At 40.9% G+C, this 20,568-nt stretch overlaps 2 protein-coding genes across 8 annotated transcripts in view; one reads left to right on the forward strand and one right to left on the reverse strand.

Moving 5' to 3' along the window:
- Positions 1–2,832, forward strand: part of LOC132403828 (proton myo-inositol cotransporter-like) — a 207,505-nt gene extending 204,673 nt beyond the window's left edge. For both annotated transcript variants that reach the window (XM_059987547.1, XM_059987542.1), the window contains one exon: positions 2,774–2,832. In XM_059987547.1, the coding sequence (XP_059843530.1) occupies positions 2,774–2,817 (44 nt within the window). In that variant the 3' untranslated portion in view covers positions 2,818–2,832. The remainder of the gene's footprint in view (positions 1–2,773) is intronic.
- The window catches only part of LOC132403829 (uncharacterized protein C12orf40-like), an 80,468-nt gene that overhangs the window by 56,509 nt on the left and 3,391 nt on the right, over positions 1–20,568 (reverse strand). For 2 of the 6 annotated variants that reach the window (XM_059987548.1, XM_059987553.1), the window contains exons 2-3: positions 5,644–5,683; positions 4,257–4,398 (exon numbers count right to left, since the gene is read on the reverse strand). In XM_059987548.1, coding sequence (XP_059843531.1) covers positions 4,257–4,398; positions 5,644–5,683 — 182 coding nt within the window. Of the gene's footprint in view, positions 1–4,256; positions 4,399–5,643; positions 5,684–18,110; positions 19,916–20,568 lie in introns of those variants that run through there. The other 4 variants (XM_059987550.1, XM_059987551.1, XM_059987549.1 and 1 more) reach the window with 4 other exon arrangements.

Raw genomic sequence — 20,568 nt, forward strand, 5'->3', positions numbered from 1 at the left:
AGACGTAATCTGATTAACAATAGTCTTTGTCATGGTCCATGTCATTCCTTACAAACCTGATTGAATTCTTGAGGATGTAACAAAACACATTGATGAAGATAGAACAGTGGATGTAGTGTATATGGATTTCAGTAAGGCATTTGATAAGGTTCCCCATGCAAGGCCCCTTCAGAAAGTAATGAGTCATGAGATCCAAGGAAACCTTGCTTTGTGAATCCAGAATTGGCTTGAACACAGAAGGCAAAGAGTAGTTGTGGATGGTTTGTATTCCGCATGGAAGACATTGACCAGTGGTGTTGTGCAGGAATCCGTTCTGGGATCCTGGATGAGGAAGTAGAAGGGAGGGTTAGTAAGTCTGCTGATGACACAAAAGTTAGGGGTATTGTGGATAGTCTGGAGGGTTGTCAGAAATTATAGTGCAACATTGAAAGGATGCAGAACTGGGCTGAGAAGTGGCAGATGGAGTTCAACCCAGATAAGTAGTTAATTTCAGTAGGTCAAACCTGAAGACAGAATATAATATTAATGGTAAGTCTCTTGGCAGCGTGGAGGATCAGTGAGATCTTGGGGCTTGTGTCCACAGGACACTCAAACTGCTGCACAGGTTGACAGTGTTGCTAAGAAGGCACATGGTGTGTTGGCCCTCATCACCCATGACACTGAGTTCAAGAGGCATGAGGTAATGTTACAGATATACAAGACCTTAGTTAAACTCCACTTGGAGTACTGTATTCAGTTTTGGTCACCTCATTACAGAAAGGATATGGATACTATAGAGAGAGTGCAGGGGAGCTTTACAAGGATGTGGCCTGGATTGGAGAAATTGCCTTACTAGAATCAGTTGAGTGAACTTGGCCTTTTCTCCTTGGAGCAACAGAGAATGAGAGGTGATCTGATAGAGGCATATAAGATGATGAGAGGCATAGATCGTGTGGATAGCCAGAGGCTTTTTCCCCAGGGCTGAACTGATTAACAAGAGGGTGCATAGTTTTAAGGTGCTTGGAAGTAGGTACGGTGGGATATCAGAGGTAAGTTTTTCCACACAGTCGTGGATGCGTGCAAAGCACTGCCAGTGAAGGTGGTTGAGGTGCATACATGGGGTCTTTTAAGAGACTCTTAGGTAAGTACATGGAGCTTAGAAAAATGGAGAGCTATGAGGTAGGGAAATCCTAGGAAATCCTAGTACATTACATGGTCGGCACAACATTGTGGGCCGAAGGGCCTGTAATGTGCTGTAAATTTCTAAGTTTCTAACAGTATTTGTCTATTTGTCCTTTTTTAAAAAAATTCTGTTTACCCTTTGGTCACACTTCTATTAAACTATTAACATACTGATTTGTTTCTCATATGGGTTGTGGACCAATTAAAGCATATAATTCACTTATAGTCATCATTTTGAAATTACATGAGTGTTATCCAACTCATTGGGAGATTAAAAACTACTTTATACAACAAAACAGCTGAACAAAGCTATCAGATAATCTGTAACAAGCACTGGACCAAAATGAACAAATTGCTGGAGGAAACACGAGGAAATCTGCAGATGCTGGAAATTCAAACAACAACACACACAAAATGCTGGTGGAACACAGCAGGCCAGGCAGCATCTATGGGGATAAGCGCTGTCGACGTTTCGGGCCGAGACCCTTCAGGACGAAGGGTCTTGGCCCGAAACATTGACAGCGCTTCTCCCTATAAATTGCTAGAGGAACTCATGGAATCAAACTGTATCCATGGAAGCAAAATAATGTGTTGAGATCCTGCATCAAAACTGTAACAGGAAGGTAGGCAATATGAAGAGGCAAGAGGGAGGGTTAAGAAAGGGGCTGGTAAGCGAGGTGGTGGAAGAAGAACTGGGAGTTTAGAGACGGGGCTGATGGGTGATAAATGGGTATCGATAGGAAGAAGAAATGGGTGGACAGAGCAGGCTTTGGGCATGGGAGAAGGGGGCACGGTAGGAGAGGGAAGGCAGAGAGGGAAATGAACCTTGCTGCTACAGATTCCAGCATTTGCTATATTGTTTCTCCATATTACTGAACCACAATGTTCAGAATGGCTAATTAATTGTACACTCACTTTGATCACTTCTTCACAACACAGTCTGGTTGAAGTCCTGCATTTGGAATCTTTTTGGTACTCAGCAATGATGCATAAAGTCTCAGGCTGAAATATTTACCCCTTTGAGTTAGTTCTAGACAGAAGTGCCACAGTCATACAGCTAGAAGAACCACTGCTTCAGAATGGCAGAGAGCCAGTTTCAATCCTGACCAGAATATTGTTTGCACATTTACCCGTTTTCTGCGTGGGTTTTGTTCAGGTGCATTAGTTTTCTCCCACGTCCCAAAGACTGGCAGATTGTCTGTTCACTGTAAACAGCTTGGAACATGTAAGTAAGTGGTAAACTAAGGAGAGGCGTGAGGATGAAATTGAGATTAAATTTATTTACTGTAAATTACATGTAAATGCATGATCGACCACTAGAGCTCTGAACTGTTTGTTTCTATGCTGTATCTCTCAATCTATTTGTGTAGTTTTTATTTCATCAGTTTCTTGTATTTTAGTTGCAACTGCAGGTTTTCTCAACCATCCAAGAAATCTGTTCAACAAGTTGTTATCAGATCCTTTGGTCTTAGATTCATGCATGCTTTATATTCTAACAATTAAAATTCCCAGATTCCATAGAATTCTTCCTGTAAACAAAAATTTAGAATGTCTTTCCTTTCCAGTTTATGGATTCTTAATTTAATGTTTATTTTAATTTATTTGTTAACAGGATGTGGGCATTGCCAGCTAAGCCACCATTATTGCCATCCCTAGTTGCCCTTAAGAAGATGGTGATAAGCTGCCTTCTTGAACCACTGTAATCCCTAAGGTGTAAGTATACCCACAACACTGTTAGGGAGGGAATATGTGAGTTAATATGGGGATTTTTAAGGGGGAAGTTGTTTCTGCCTGAGTGTCAATTATTTATCAAGTGTCCCAGATGACTAAAACAGATAACATTCAACAATTCATTCTGATAAATCACAAGACAAAAAATATGTATCCATTATTTGGGCACAACTCCAGCACCTCTATCGAGCAACTTCATGCTATTTAATTTCTTGTGATTTTCCTGATTTTTTATTTCAGGACTCAAGTATTAAAGGGCAATTGATACATTTTTTTAAAAAAACTTTTGAACTACTGGGGTTCCCTGGGATATAAAAGACCTAACAGAAACTGACTTTATGCATACTCTGTCATTCATGCTTTGTTGGTCTAACAAATAATAAAATGCTTTGCAGTATTTATTAAAACTGGATGTTATACATGTTCCAATTTAATCGTGTGCAGTGTTAGGGCGAACCTCAAAGATAACTGATGAAATGAAAAGTCATGGAAGTGACAGCAGAGTGGTGAGTACCTGCAGAAAACAGACCACAGTGTGATGCAATATTGAGGCAAACTGAAGGACAAGCTCAACTATTTTGGGTAATGCATTTTTATCTTGCCTTTGTGGGAAATCAGTTCTGAAAAATTTGGTTTATAGAGGATTCTCAAGAATTAAACTATTTCATAACCCAGTGACTGCCTGGGTGCCAATTATTTTTCAAGTGGCCCAGACGAGTAAAACTGATAATATTCAACAATTCATTCTATTAAATCACTAGACAAAAAAAAAACAGAAGATTCTTATATTCTTACAATCTGAAACAAAACAAAGAAACAAACAGAGTTACATCAAAGGCGAGCATTATAGAGTTGCAATGGATGCCTTTTTGGATTTGATTATGTCACTCCTCTAAATTAGCTCAGTAACTCAGTTTTATCAGAGTTGACTCATAATTATCCATTCCTTCTTGTCCTGTACTATTAAACAAACCAGTAAAAATTACTTGTGATCCAAGCTGAAAATAAATTTTAATGCCACTGTGATTCTTCAATTTCTTCAAAGCAATACCAAACAAGCAAATACTTGAAATATGGGATTCCATATAAAACTAAACACTGCTTGTCTGATTTCAAACAGTGCTTTATAAGATATAAAACACTGAAAGTGTAAAACATTAGTACCTGTGCTAATTAAGGTCAGTTAGGAGATCTGAAGTTGAAAGCTGATAAAATGATAGAATGAAAGAAATAAGATAAAGTACATTCATGTAGAATACAAATACTAACATAGATCTTTTAAACCAAATGATCATTCTCTGCAGTGTAAAATCCTATATAACGTACACTGTGAATATATCTTAAAATTAACTTTCCTGACTTACCAGTAGATTCCTTTTTTGTAGCTATTCGGTTAACAATATGCAGAGTAAGTAGGTCCCAGCTAACTGAAGAGTTCTGTTGAGGTGACACCAATGGTGCTAACAGTTTAAATTTGGACCTGAGCTTTCTCTTCTCAAAAAATTCCTTGAAAATGCAAGTAAAACTATCAGACATAAAGATCTTTCAATGGAACACGTTCTGTTGAGCTCAAAACAGCTAACTAATTGAATCACATGTCTAAAGCTGTATTCTCCGGGCCTCAGAAACCATTAAGGGGCTAGCAGGTAGACATGGCAAATTATGATGTGACAGATTTTTTTTTTAAGAACCAAAGTAGTAACTCCCTTAAAATTCAGTGTTTATGTACTCTGAATGGAGCTACTTGAGAGAATCAGACTATCACTGTATATAGCAGAGAGATACCCTTCAGAGTCTCGAAATAATAAAAGTAACAGGTAAAATTGAGCCATCATGTCTCAATTTTTCATTTTAAATTTTTGCCTAACCTATTTGCCATATCTAACTGTATGCAGGCAAACTGATTCATCGTATGTTGAATTCGTGCCATGATGCAGGAACATTCTGTCAACCAATTGACTTTTAACTACCACAATAATATTGTCTGAGGCTAGGTATAGTTGACAAATAGTATATTCTGTCCTTAATTTCCACTGGCAACAATTCTATTAGGGCTTAATGATACCATGTCACCTTAATATTTCATCCTCAAATCCGAATTCAGCTTTTTCCCACCTCTATGTTGTGCGAGAAGTGATCCTGGGAGAAATCACACTGAGTTTCATTGACAATACTTTTGTCACCTCCCATTTCTTTCTATAACTGTAAATTGACTAAGGAGCAGTAGCTAGCAACATACAATTTGATTCTCATTTTGAATAGGGTATTACCTTTCAAGCTCCCATTTTACCAGAGATACATTTACTATGGAACTACTGTACATCTTCTAAATTACAGCTAGGATTTTGCCAAAGCAATAATCTTGTGGTATCTAGATGCTTATATATCAGGACACCTATTAAAAACTGTTTACCGAACAGTCAATAAATATTAACAGTCACAGGGGGATAAGGTAACTCAATATATTTACTGCTGGTTTGTTATCTACAATAACTCAAACTGAATCTGTAGGTAACTTGTTGAATTAGCACAGGAGAAGGGTTAAAATAAGTTCTACCATTCATATTGACAAACATACATGCGTATATCAAACTTCTGAATTTACTATTATGGGAGTTTTAAGGTATGCAAAGATATCCATAAATCAAGCGTTCTTAATATGGGAACAGCTTGTAATGAATCCCAGTAATTCATTTTATCTTAAAATCAAAAAATATCAGGGGACACACTTCAAATGTTATTGATTCTTACCTTTTGCTGCCTCTTCTGTTGCCTCAGTTTAATTCTGTTCCTATGTAAAATAAATTTTGTGCCATTACTCCATCAATGCACCATGGCTGTAATCTGTAACCTCTATAAAATGTACTAACTTCATTTGCCTTAAAGACATCACCTTTCAAATCCAAAACTGTGAACATCAAGGACAGCAGAGACTCATAAATATCAATCACACATTATCCGATCTTAGAAGTATCAATAATCTACTTATTTGAAACTCCCTTCCTGTGCTGTGTAAGGACTTCCATCAAAATGAATCCTTCAGTTTAAGAATCTAGCACAAGTATATTATTATGAGGAGTTCAATAATTTCTCACAATGACAGCAATGGCCACAACCACAAATTAATTTAAATACAAAGGAACATTTATGTTGCATAATGACAAAAAAAATCTACTCCCATGCTGCAGCTTTCCAGCATCCTCTGGAGTATGTCTTACATTTTCATGAAAATCCACATGATAGCATAGCAAATAATTCTGACTACCACTACCATTACATTTCTATCCATTATGATCCTCATAGTGAGTTCATGATAAAATGTAAATCAGTAACACATATCTATTGACACTCAAATTTTACAACTGGGCAAACCTCTGGAAATTCACTGCCAGATAATAGATGAAATTCAAAAACCTCATCTGAACCCTAATTTCTTCTTCAGTACACAACAGGAGTCAGGAAGGTGAAATAAATTTTCAAAATAATGTGTCTTAAACAGGTATTCACTGTAGAGATTGAGGTAGCATGAAGTAGCCTTGGTATCTCATTTGGCAGTCAGGATGCATTTGTGGGAGAAATGCAGTAACTTAAATCAGTTCTTAAAAGGGTCATTACACTCTGCATACTCATTGGCTTAAGGCCAAAGACAGTGCACTCATATTGAATAAAAATAACAGTACAGCAATAGGTCCTTCAGCTCAGTGTTGTGCCAAACCAATTGAACTTCAGCATCTAAATCCTATTAAATTATATTTAATTGAAAACAGCGGAAGTCCAATCCATAAGGACCTCCAGCCAGTGTTTCAGGCCCATTAATCAACATCCTCTATTATAAGCAAGCTAATTTTGAATCCAACAGGCAATGTCATGCATTTTAATTTTCTGGGTGAGCCTACTATGAGGGACCCTGTTGGATGCATTATTAAAATCCACCTAGACCTCATTCATGGCTCAACCTTCATCAATCAATTTTATCACTTGCTTAAAAAAATCCATAAACTTCATAAAACCATTCAGTAATTTCCAGGTTTACTCCTATTTCTCTTATTGAACAAAGGAATAGTGTCAGCAAATCTACTGCTCTCCAAGACCTCAGCTGTGGCTAGAGAAAGCATAATGATCTTGGTCAAGGCCCCAGAATCTCATCACTTGCCTCTCTGAATAAGCTGGGCATATCCCATCAGTTCCTGGGAACTTATCCACCTTCGACAAACCCAACACCACTGCTCTTACTATCTCAAAATTTCCAAGCATATTATCATTCTCCACACTGATCTCATTACTCTTGGTAAATATCCTTGGCAAAGTACTTATTTAGGAGAATACATACACAATGCTGGAAGAACTCAGCAGGTCAGGCAGCATCGGTGAGAAAAGAGTAGCCAACGTTTCGGGCTGAGACCCTTCATCAGGAATGGGTGGAAGAGAGGGCCGAAGCCCAATAATAGAGATGGGGAGGGGGTAGGGCCTAGAGGCGCCAGGTTGAAAACCAATCAGAGGAAAGATAAAGGGGGTAGGGGAGGGGATAAGCATGAAAGAACTGTGGAGATAAAGAAACAGAAAGTTGAAAGGGGAGAATGACAGAGAGGAATTCCTCCCACTACCCCAGGTCCCTCTCTGCCTCTCTCCCCTTTCAATTTTCTGTTTCTTTATCTCCACAGTTCTTTCATGCTTATCCCCTCCCCCTCCTCCCTTTATCTTTCCTCTGATTGATGCATACTCAAATATAATACTATTACTTGTATTTACACATCAATAGAAATGGACATCATTTTCTCAAGCCAGCATTTTAACATACATTTTCTTGTTTCTGTTGGCACCTCTAGCACTCTGATGTCACTATTAAATGCACCATCATCTTCAGATGTAGCCAGCAAGGCTTTACAGAACAGTATTGTTAAAGCACAGTGTCGATCTTAAAGCACAGAGAACCGGAAAGTGTCAAACAAAAGACCAAAATTGTTTATCACTTGGAACTATGGAATTTAGACAATAAAACCAAAAGATATTGGAACAGAATTAGACCATTTGGTCCATTGTGTCTGCTCTTCATGATGATCCATTTTCTCTCTAACCCCCAATCTCCTGTCTTCTCCTGTATCACTTTATGGCCTGACCAATCAAGAATCTATTAATCTCTGTATTAAATATACATAAAGACTTGGCCCCCACAGCTGCTTGGAGCAATGAATTCCAGAATCACCATTCCCTAGCGAAAGAAATGCCTCCTCACCTTCATTCTAAAAGGACACCCCCCACCCCCCGCCCCCCATTCAGAGGCTCTGTTTTTTGGTCTTAGACCAGGCACGGGCAAACTACGGCCCGGGGGCCATATGCAGCCCGTTAAGCTTTTTAATCCGGCCCGCAGAACTTGATGAAATTATATTAATAAACCTTGTTAATGTTTTTTCCCCGCAATTCTGGCGTTTTCCTAATAGATGACGCACTCTATATACATTTGTGGCGACCCATTTCCTGGCACATCCGAACCAGCTCACAATTAGCCAGCATTCAGGCTAAGGGAGATAGCCTGCGGGGATTTGCGAGCTCAGAGCTTTGGAGCCTCTGCGCCACGGGGGGGCAGGTTGAGGGAGGCTTAAAAGTGAGGCTGGGGATTTTGAATAAAGTTTTTTTCTTCGACTGCAGTTACCGACTCCGTGTCGTAATTTTAGCGCTGCATGTAGCACACCGCTACACATTGACCTTTGTTGAGGTGCAGCGTATTACTCAACATTCGCGCTTTACTCTTTGTTCGGTTCGACCTATTTGTGTGAACAGGCGTTCAGCGTCATGAACATCAACAAAGCCAGCCACAGATCCAAGTTAACTGACCAACACCTCAGATCCATCCTGAGAATCGCCACAACAAAACTAAATCCAGACTTTGATGCGCTGGCTAAAAAGGGAGATGTTCCCACTGAAATTAAAAATAAGTTTCTTCATTGTGTTATGTAAAAAATGCATTTGAAAATATTTTTTTCAATAAGCCTTACATGTTATATGTCATTTCTGTTAAGTGATGGACATGAGTAGTGCGCAGGTGCATGTACGTTCTCAAAATAAAAAAATGCGCTCCAGATCAAATAATGCGCTCCGCATACTGGCACGCTGTCACTGTTCTGTCCTTGTGCTGGTCGTTGTTGAGTTTTGGCACAGGGGACAATTGAATAAGAAGGAGCAGGACAAGTAGACCTGCATCTCCTACCATTTTTGAAATAAAGACAGGCAGGAGTAGAGTAATGATGATAATATCTTGAAGGATAACAGAATTTTCAGTGCTTTAAAATAATAACTGTTACTATAAAAAAAAGCTGTATTTTATTCATTTAATTTTCAGTGTTTTAAAAGTCATTTCAATAAATAGCTAAATACCATGGGACTTCAAAGACAGATATTTTGTTGTAATGCATTTGTTCATTTTCAATTGAAATTAAAGCACGTTTTCTACATATCCCATGATATTTTATTTTCTCTTATGAGGTGTATTACCAAAACACTCCGTCCATTTGCTCCTGGTCCGGCCCCCCTGTCAAATTTTAGAACCCTTTGTGGCCCACAAGTCAAAAAGTTTGCCCACCCCTGTCTTAGACTCTCTCAACAGAGAAAACATCCTCGTCTCGGCCTGAAACGTCAACATCACTTCTCCCTATAGATGCTGTTCTACCAGCTTTTTGTGTGTGTTGTTGTTTGAATTTCCAGCATCTGCAGATTTCCTCGTGTATCCTCTCCTCATCCACTGTTATTAAGGCCTTTCGCCATTTGATAGATTTGAATAAGAACACACCTCATTGTTCTGAAATACAGGCCCAGAGCTATCAGACACTTCTCATATAACAATCCAGTCAACCCAAAACTGCTCACAATACTCCAAGTAAAGCCTCACCAGTGCTTTATAAAGTCTCAACATTACATCCTTGCTTTTATATTCTCGTCCTTTTGAAGTGAATGCTAACATTGCATTTGACTTCCTCACAATTGATTCAACCTGCAGATTAACCTTCAAGGAATCCTGCACAAGGAATCCTTAGTCCCTTATCACCTCAATTTTTTGTATTTTCTTTCCATTTAGAAAACAGTCTGCCCTTTCATTTCTTCTACCAAAATGCATGATTATAGACTTCCCGATACTGTAGTCAACCTGCCATCACTTTGCTTATTCGCCCAAGTCCTTCTGTAGCCTCTCTACTTCCTCAAAACGACCTGCCCCTCCATCTATCTCTGCATTATCTGCAAAATTTGCAATAAAGCAATCAATTTCATCATCCAAATCGTTGGCAAAGTAAAAAGAAATGATCCCCACAGAGACCCCTTTGGAACACCACTAGTCAACAGTAGCCAACTAGAAAAGGCTCCTTTTATTCCCACCCTCTTCCTCCAGCCAGTCTGCCATTGCTTTATCCATGCTAGAATCTTTCATGTAATACCATGGTCTCATAACTTGTTAAGCAGCCTTATGGGGGGCACCTTGTCAAATGCTTTCTGAAAATCCATGTACATAACCTCCACTGATTCTCCTTTGTCTATCCTGCCTGATATTTCCTCAAAGAATTCCAACAGACTTGTCAGACAAGATTTTCCCTCAAGGAAACCATACATACTTCAGGCTATTTTATCATATGTCTCCAAATATTCTATAATTTCCTTTCTTCTGCCTTTCTCCCTTCTTGAAAAGTGGAGTGACAACTGCAATTTTCCAGTCTTCTGGAACCATTCCAGAATCTAGTGATTCTTGAAAGATTATTAGTAATGCCTCCACAATCACTTCAGCTACCACTTTCAGAACCCTAGAGTGTACACCATCTGGTCCAGATGACTTATCTACCTTCAGACCTTTCAGTTACCCAACAACCTTCTCCCTAGTAACTTTACACTTCATAACCCCTGACACCTGGAACTTCCACCATACTGCTCGAGTCTTCCTCAGTGAAGACTGATGCAAAATACTTAATCAGTTGTTTATCTGGAGAGCTATAATATAAGGAATACAGTAGTCAGCATGGCTTTGTCAAGGGGAGGTATTGCCTTACAAACCTGATTGAATTTTTTGAGGATGTGACTAAACACATTGATGAAGGAAGAACAGATGTAGTGAGTACGAATTTCGGCAAGGCATTTGATAAGATACCCCATGCAAAGCTTATTGAGAAAGTAAGGAGGCATGGGATCCAAGGGACATTGCTTTGTGGATCCAGAACTGGCTTGTCCACAGAAGACAAAGAGTGGTTGTAGACGGGTCATATTCTGCATGGAGGTCGGTGACCAGTGGTGTGCTTCAGGGATCTGTTCTGGGATCCTTACTCTTCATGATTTTTATAAATGACCTGGATGAGGAAGTGGAGGAATGGATTTGTAAGTTCATTGATGACACAAAGGTTGGAGGTGTTGTGGCTAGTATGGCGAGCTGTCAGAGGTTACAGCAAGACATTGATAGAATGCAAATCTGGGCTGAGAAGTGGCAGATGGAGTTCAACCCAGATAAGTGTGAAGTGGTTCATTTCGGTAGGTCAAATATGATGGCAGAATATAATATTAATGGTAAGACTCTTGGCAGTGTTGGGGATCAGAGAGATCTTGGGGTCCGAGTCCATAGGACGCTCAAAGCAGCTGTGCAGGTTGACTCTGTGGTTAAGAAGGTGTACGGTATATTGGCCTTCATCAATTGTGGAACTGAATTTAGGAGGCGAGAGGTAATGCTGCAGCTGTATATGACCCTGGTCAGACCCCACTTGGAGTACTGTGCTCAGTTCTGGTCGCCTCACTAAAGCAAGGATGTGGAAGCCATAGAAACAGTGCAGAGGAGATTTACAAGGATGTTGCCTGGATTGGGGAGCAAGCCTTATGAGAATAGGTTGAGTGAACTCGGCCTTTTCTCCTTGGAGCGATGGAGGATGAGAGGTGACCTGATAAAAGTGTATAAGATGATGAGAGGCATTGATCTTGTGGATTGTCAAAGGCTTTTCCCCAGGGCTGAAATGGTCGCCACAAGAGGACACAGGTTTAAGGTGCTGGGGAGTAGGTAGAGGAAATGTCAGGGGTAAGTTTTTTTTTACTCAGAGTGGTGAATGCATGAAATGGGCTGCCGACAATTGTGCTGGAGGTGGTGGATAGGTACATGGAGCTTAGGAAAATAGAGGGCTATGGGTAAGCCTAGTAATTTCTAAGGTAGGGACATGTTCAGCACAACTTTGTGGGCCAAAGGGCCTGTATTGTGCTGTAGATTTTCTGTTTCTATGTTTAAGAAGTTCATCCACCATTTCCTTGCACCTCATTACTACCTCTCCAACATAATTTTCTAGCAGTCTGATATCCATTCTCACTTCACTTTCTGTATATAAAGAAACTTCTGCTATCCTCTTTTATATTATTGCCCAGCTTACCTTCATATTTCATCTTTAACTTAATGACTTTCTTTATCTGCCTTCTGTTGATTTTTAAAAGTTTCCCAATCCTTTAACTTCCCACTTAATTTTTTTCTCTATTATATATGCCCTCTCTTTGGCTTTTATGTTGGCTTTGACTTCTCTTGTCAGCCACGCTTGTATCATCTTGTCTTCAGAATACTTCCACTTTCGAATGTATATATCCTGTGCCTTCTGAATTGTTTCCATAAATTCCAACCATTCCTATTCTACTGTCAACCCTATCAGTGTTCTATTCCAATCAATGCTAACAGTTCGTTCATGCCTCTTTAATTCCCTTTACTCAACTGTAATACTGATACACCTGACTTTAGTTTCTTCTTCTCAAATTTCAGCATGAATTTGATCATATTATGATCACTTGTCCCCAAGTGTTTTTACCTTAAGCTCTCTAATCAATTCTGGTTCATTGTGTTAACACCCAATCCAGAATCACTGATCCTCCTGTGGACTCAACTATGAGGTACTCTAAAAAGCCATCTCATAGGCACTCTAAAAATTCACCCTCCTGGAATCCACTAATAACTTGATTTTCCCAATCTACCTGCATACTGACCTGCAACCTTTTGGTATGCATTTCCTATCTCTCGTTGTAACTTGTAGACCATACCCTTGCTAATTTTTGGGCATTTGTATTAAACTCCCATCAGGGAGTTTGTACCCCTGCAGTTCCTTACCTCTACTACAATGATTCAACACCTTCAGACCTTCTGTCACCTCTTTCTAATGATTTGATTTCATTTATTTTACCAAAAAAAAGCCACACTTCCCTCTTTGCCTAACTGCCTGTCCGTCTGATACAATGTGTACCCTCGGACCTTAAGCTCCCAGCTATAATCTTAGTCCCTCAGGGCTGCGTACTGAGTCCCCTCCTTTACTCCCTGTATATCCATGACTGTATCGCCACCCACAGCTCCAATCTGCTAATTAAATTTGCTTACGACACTACATTGATAAGTGACACTACACTTACCTCAAACAATAATAAGGTGGCCTACAGGAGAGAAGTCATCTCTCTGACACAGAGGTGTCAAAAAAACCTCTCCCTCAATGTCAAAAAAGCAAAGGAGCTGGTTGTGGATTACAAGAGGAATGGAGATGGGCTAACCACTATTGACATCAATGGATAGGGGGTTGAGAGGGTAAATGGCTTCAAGTTCCTCGGCATTCACATCAATGAGGACTTCACGTGGTCTATACACACCAGCTGTGTGGGTGAAAAAGGCACAACAGCACCTCTTTCACCTCAGAAAGTTGAGGAAGTTTGGTATGGGCACCCAACTCCTAAGAACTTTCTAAAGGGGCATAATTGAGAGCATTCTGACTGTCTGCATCACTGCCTTGTACCAGAATTGTACCTCCCTTAATCACAGGACTCCGCAGAGAGTGGTGCGGACAGCGCAGCGTATCTGTAGTTGTGAACTTCCCATGATTCAGGACATTTACAAGGACAGATGTGTAAAAAGGGCCCGTAGGATCACTGGGGACCCGAGTCATCCCAACCACAATCTATTCTAGCTGATACCATCCAGGAAGCAGTACCGCAGCATAAAAGGCACGCTGATTTAAGAATACTCTATATTACATTGACCTTTCTATTTATTGTAAATTACAGTATTATAAATTACTATGATTGGATATGGCATATTTAGATGGAGACGTAACAAAGATTTTTACTCATGTATGTGAAGGATGTAAGAAATAAAGTCAATTCAAGTCTTTCAGCCATGATTCAGTGATGCCTACAACATCGTACATGCCAATCTGTAACTGTGCTACAAATTCATCTACCTTATTCCACATACTACACACAGTTGAATGTAACATGTTTAGTCTTGTATTTACCCTTTTCGATTTTATCCGCCTTTTAAGTTGCAGTTCATCCTGTTGACTGCAATTTTGCCCTCTCAACAGCCTCTCCTTGCTGGGAGTTTCACTGCGCATTGCCCCAGCTCTATCACTCCAGTTCCCATATCCGTCAGATCAGTTTGAGCCCTCCTGAACAACTCTAGCTAACCTGCCCATTAGGATATTGAACCCCTTCGGGTTCAGGTGTAGCCTGTCCCTTTCATACAGGTCATACCTTCCTCAGAGGAGATCCCAATGAACCATAAATCTGAACCCCTGCCCCCTGCAGCAGTTCCTCAGCCACACAATGACCTGCCAAATCATCCTATTCTGACCCTCACTGGTACATGGAACAGGCAGCAATCCAGAGATTACTACTCTGGTAGTCCTGTTTTTCAGCTTTCTAGCTATCTCCAAAAAAATCTCTCTTCAGGACCTTCTCACCTTGTCCACCCATGTCATTCATGCGAATATGTACCAAAACTTCTCGCTGCTCACCCTCACCCCGAGAATGCCATGGATCCAATCCAAGATATCCCTGATCCTGGCATCAGGGAGGCAACATACCATCTAGGTGTCTATTGCACCCAGAGTATTGTCTCTGTTCCTCTGATTATGGAATCTCCTGTCAACACTGCATTCCACTTCACCTCTCTGCTCTTCTGAGCCACAGCCAGAGACCCGGTCACTGTGGTTCCCCCTGTAGATTGCCCCCCTCAACAGTAACCAAACTAGTATACTTTTTATTGAGGGGAATGGCCACAGATGAACTCTGCATTGGCTGTGCATTTCCCCTCCTTCTCCTGACAGTCAACCAGTTACCTGTCTCCTGCAACCTAGCAGTGATTACCTCCCTGTAGCTCCTATCATTCTCCTGTTTGAGTTGAAGGCATCGAGCTGCAGCTTCAGTTCCTTAATATATTCTCTCAGGAGCTGCGGCTCAGTGCACCTGGTGCAGATGTGGTTATCTGGGAGACTGAAGGCCTCCCAGACTTCCCACATCCTACATAGAAGAAAACATTGCCTTTGGAGCCATTCTCAGTACACTAGTATGCCCATACAGATGAGGGATGAACAATTAAGAATAGAAAGAGAGTAACTTACTAGATACTCTACCTCACCCGGGCCTGATCTAGCCTAAGCCTGATGAACCGAAGCCACTCTAAACACTAGTACACTCAAAAGAATGGGGCGCTCCGCTTGCACTTGTATTATTTTTATTGGCCTAATGAATCCTTCTTGTGATTGGTCACTCCTCAGCTCAAAGAAACTGCTGTGAAGCTCTGCCTTTTAAATCTTGATTGTGGGCCTGATTGATAGGTAGCTCTTTTTATACAAGCCCTGACATTGCGTTTCAGGACTAGTTACATAATTGCTATCTAATCGTTTTGACTACTCAAGCTGCTTGTGTCAAAAAGTGCTGCTCCTTTGGGGATGAATTTCTAAAGGTGCAGAATACAAAGATTGGGAAGATATCTGAAACCTGATGCAGATGTGGTTCTTGAGTCTTTGTGAACAGATAAAGCAGCACTGGGCCCAAATGCAAAAATGATTTACAATGATCAGACAAAAAAATCTTGCTAATGCTGGAAATGCTGGACAAAGTCAGTTGTACAGGCAGCATCTACGGAGGAAAATAACAATTGCCATTTTGGGACAAGATTTCTCTCCGTAGATACTGCCTAACTTGCTGGATTATAAATACAAGGATGAAATACTACATGTGATCAGAATTTGGAAACAGGAGAGATGAGTCCTGGGAGCTTTTGCACAGTTTCATCAAGAAGGTGCTTAAAAAAGGCATATCTGCAAAGTTTTAGGTGAAAATGGTTAATTAGTTCATTGGCAATAGCAAATAAAAATAGTTATTGTTAAACAGAGTGGTCATGGTGGGAGTGGGTGAGTGTTGGTGTGAGGAGCTGAGGTTGACATGAAGAGGCAGAGCTAAGTTAAGGTTCTGGTAAGTTCATTTTCACTCTTTCTTATTGCACTGTTAAAGTTCAAAGTTCAAAACCTCACAGTAAATTTATGATCAAAGTACATATATGTCACCATATACAACACTGAGATTATTTTCTTGCGGGCATACAAATCAATGAAATACCGCACCACCAGGTGACAACCTGTGTGCAAAAGACAACAAATGGAGCAAATATAAAGGGAAATAAATAAATAAATATTGTGATTCAGCGAGTTATTTGTTTTTGGTCTCCCCTCTCACTGTGTGACACCTCTCTGTCCTTTTGTTAGGGAAAGAGAGAGAGAGAAAGTCTGTGGTACATTGAATTGTCAGGTAATAAATTATTTTTGTTTTACTACAGATCATGGTCTCCCTTGAGGGCTTTGCGATTGCTTGCTTGGTGTGTGGAGGATATTGATGCTTTTTTGCTGAAATAAATGGAGGAGGAGGACAGATGCTTGTGTATGGGGGTGGGGGGAGTTGGGGGGCTTTGGCGTACTAACTGGGGTTCTAACTTTTTTTACTGTCACTCATTCTTTGGGGCACTCTTCTGCTTTTGTGGATGTCTGCAAAGAACAAGAATTTCAGGTTTTATGTTGTATATATTTTCTGATATTAAATAGAATTATTGAACTATTGAACATGAAATGAAGAGTCTTTTGGTTGTGGGATCAGTCCAGTGACAGGGCAAGTGAAGTTGAGTAAAGTTTGGTTCAAGAGCTTGATGATTGAGGGGTAATACTGTTCCTGAACCTGGTGGTGAAAGTCTTGAGGCTCCTCTACCACCTTTCTGATGGCAGCAGCGAGAAAGGAGCATGACCAGGGTTCACTGATGAGAGATTATGCTTTCCTGTGACAATGCTTCTTGCAAATGTGCTCAAAGGTGGGGTGAGCTTTATCCATGAAGAACTGGGCCACTTTTTCTATTGTAAATTACAGTATTATAAATTACTATGATTGGACATGGCATATGTAGATGGAGATGTAACAAAGATTTTTACTCATGTACGTAAAGGATGTAAGAAATAAAGTCAATTCAAGTCTTTCAGCCATGATTCAGTGATGCCTACAACATCATACATGCCAATCTGTAACTGTGCTACAAATTCATCTACCTTATTCCACATACTACACACAGTTGAATGTAACATCTTCAGTCTTGTATTTACCCTTTTTGATTTTATCTGCTTTTTAAGTTGCAGCTCATCTTGTTGACTACAATTTTGCCCTCTCAACAGCCTCTCCTTGCTGGGAGTTTCACTGCACATTTCTACTATTACTACTTTTTCTAGGATTTTTCATTCAAGGGCATTTCCACGCTAGTCAGTGATGCAGACAATGGTGATACTCTCCACCACACATCTATATAAGTTTGTCAAAGTTTTACATATCATGCCAACTTTTTGTAAATATAAAAGGAAGTAGTGGCATTTCCATGTTTTCTTATCATTGTACTTTTGTGCAGAACCCAGGACATATGCTTTGAAATGATAACACCGAGGAATTTAAAGTTGCTGACCCTCTCCATACCTGCTCCCCAAGTGAGGTCTGGGTTCCTCCTCCTGAAGTCAGTAATCAGCTCTTTAGTCTTAAAACAATGAATTGCTGTAGCACTGCTCAGTTCAGCCACATTTTCAATCTCCATCCTAAATGCAGAATATCAGCACCTTTGATTCGGCTTTTGACAGTGGTGTTGTCAGCAAACTTGACTATGGCATTGAAATCTTTGAGCTGTGTTTAACAGTCATAAGTGTAAAAACAGTAAAGTATGAGACGAAGTACGCAGCATTCTCATTAAGAAGTTCATACATCCTCCCTATGAATGCATGGGTTTTCACTGGGTTCTCCAGTTTTCTCCCACAGACAAACACCAGTTAGAAGATTAATTTTGTCATTGAAAATTGTTCAGTGATTAGCCTAGGGTTAAATAAGCAAGGTGCTGGGCAGTGTGGCTCCTTAGGAAGTAGAGGCACTGTCGTAACTGCACTTACCTGCTGAGTCTAGGACTCCAAGGAATTTAAAGTTGCTGACCCTTTCCACCACTGATCCTGCGATAAGGATTGGCTCATGAATTTCTGGTTTTCTTTTCCTGAAGTCAAAAATCAGTTACTTGGTCTTGCTGAGATTAAGTAAGAGGCTGTTGTTAAGACACCATCCGGCCAGATTTTCAGTCTCCCTCCTATGTAGTGATTTATCACACATTTGAATTGGCCTACTACAGTGGTGTCATCAGCAAACTTAAATATGGCATTGGAGCAGTGCTTAGTCATACAGTCAAGGTATAAAGCAAGTAGAGCAGGGGGCTAAGCACACAGCCTTGTCATGCACCTGTGGTTGATGGAGATTTTGTTGCCAATCTGAGCTGACTGGTAATGTAGTCAGAGCAGTGGGAATGGCAGTCAGATCTCCTCTTGCAGGATGTGGGAAGTCAGGAAGCCCGCCACTGTCTCTGATGACTACATCTCTGAGAAGCGCTTCTGGCTGCAGCTCCTTGCTGATCATGTTAGGGAATTAAACCTGAGGATGGATGATCCATGAATCATTCAGGAGACAGAGGACATGATAAACAAGAGTTACAGGGATGCAGTAAGTTGCAGGAGGTAGGTTGCTTGCTAACTGTCTGGACAGGGAAAGGGAATAGGCATATTGTGCAGAGTCCCCCTGTGGCTGTCCCCCTCATAACAATTAACCTGCTTTGGATTCTTTTGAACAAGACAACCTACTAGGGGAAAGCTGCAGCAGCCAGGTCCTTGGCACTGCCTGACTCTGTGGCTCCAAAGGGAAGGGGGTGAAGTGAAATGTGGTGATAAGGGAGTTGTCAGTTTGGGGAACATACAGGAGATCCTGTGGATGTAAATGAGTCTCCTGGATGCAGTGTTACCTCCCTGGCGTTAGAATCAGAGATGTCATATAGAGTCCTCAGCTTCTTAAGGGGGAAGGTGAGTAGCCAGATGCCATGATACAACAACATAGCTAGCAAAAGGGAAGAAGTCCTGATGAGTGACTGTAGGGAGTTAGGAAGGAAACTAAAGCCAGGACCTCAAGGGTAGCAATCTTTGGATTGCTGCCTGTGCCATGTGCCAATGAGGATAAAAGTAGGACAACATGGCAGATGAATGCATGACTGAAGAGTTGGTGAAAGTAGTTTTCAGATTTATAGATCATTGAATGTATGAGCTGTACAAAAGGGACAGGTTACACCAAAACTAAAGGGAGCCAATATTTTTGTGAGCAAGTTTGCTTGGGCAACCCTCCTGTTGGGGAGGATTTAAACTAGATTTGCAGGGAATGGGAACCTGAATAATAAGTCAAATGATGGTCAACTGGTGTAAAGGTAGAGGCAATGTGAAGAGAGACTGAGAAAGGACAGACAGTGGTGAGACATAAATACATTCAGCTGGATAAGTTGAAATGCATTTACTTCAATGCAAGAAGTATTAAGAACGAGGGTGACAAACTTAGAAAAATGAAACAGTGCTTGGAATTAAGATGTTGTGGCCATTACCAAAACTTGGCTCTCTCGAGGCAGAATTGTCTGATTGATATTCTGGGGTTTAGATGTTTCAAAGGGGAGGGGGGAGGAGAAAGGTGGAGGAGGAGAGGTAGCATTCCTAATTAGGGATAGTATCACAACTGCAGCGCAGAAGGACGTTGAGGAGAGATCACCTACTGAGTCAGGGTGTGCGGAAGTCAGAAACAGGAAGGGAGCAAACAATCTATTGAGAGCATTCTATAGGTTGCCCAGTAGCAACAAAGATTGTGAGAACTGAGCAACACACACAACATGCTGGAGGAACTCAGCAGGTCGGGTAGCATCTATGGAAACGAACAGTCAACGTTTCAGGCCAAGACCCTTCTTCAGGACTGAAAGGGGGGGCAGGGGCTCTATAAAGAAGGTGGGGAGAGGGTGGGAAGGAGAAGGCTGGTAGGTTGCAGGTGAAAAACCAGTAAGGGGAAAGATCAAGCGATGGGAGAGGGGAGACAGGGAGGGGATAGGCAGGAAAGGTGAAGAAGGGATGTAAGGGGAAAGCACAATGGGTAGTAGGAGGAGGCAGAACCATCACTATGGGTAGTAGAAGGAAACCTTCTTCAGTCCTGACGAAGGGTCTCGGCTCAAAACGTTGACTGTTCGTTTCCACGGATACTGCCTGACCTGCTGAGTTCCTCCAGCGTGTTGTGCATGTTACGTGCAGAGTAGTTTGTGGTGAGAACGGAGAGTAGGCAGATTTTAGGATGGCAGAAAAATAACCAGATTGTTGTCATACAACTAACATACACAAAATGCTGGTGGAACACAGCAGGCCAGGCAGCATCTATAGGGAGAAGCACTGTCGACGTTTCGGGCTGAGACCCTTTGTCAGGACTAACCAAAAGGAAAGATAGTAAGAGATTTTAAAGTAGTGGGGAGAGGGGGAAATGCAAAATGATAGGAGAAGACCGGAGGGGGTG

This window comes from Hypanus sabinus, chromosome 13 (assembly GCF_030144855.1).
Source record: "Hypanus sabinus isolate sHypSab1 chromosome 13, sHypSab1.hap1, whole genome shotgun sequence".
NCBI classification, from domain to species: Eukaryota; Metazoa; Chordata; class Chondrichthyes; order Myliobatiformes; family Dasyatidae; genus Hypanus; species Hypanus sabinus.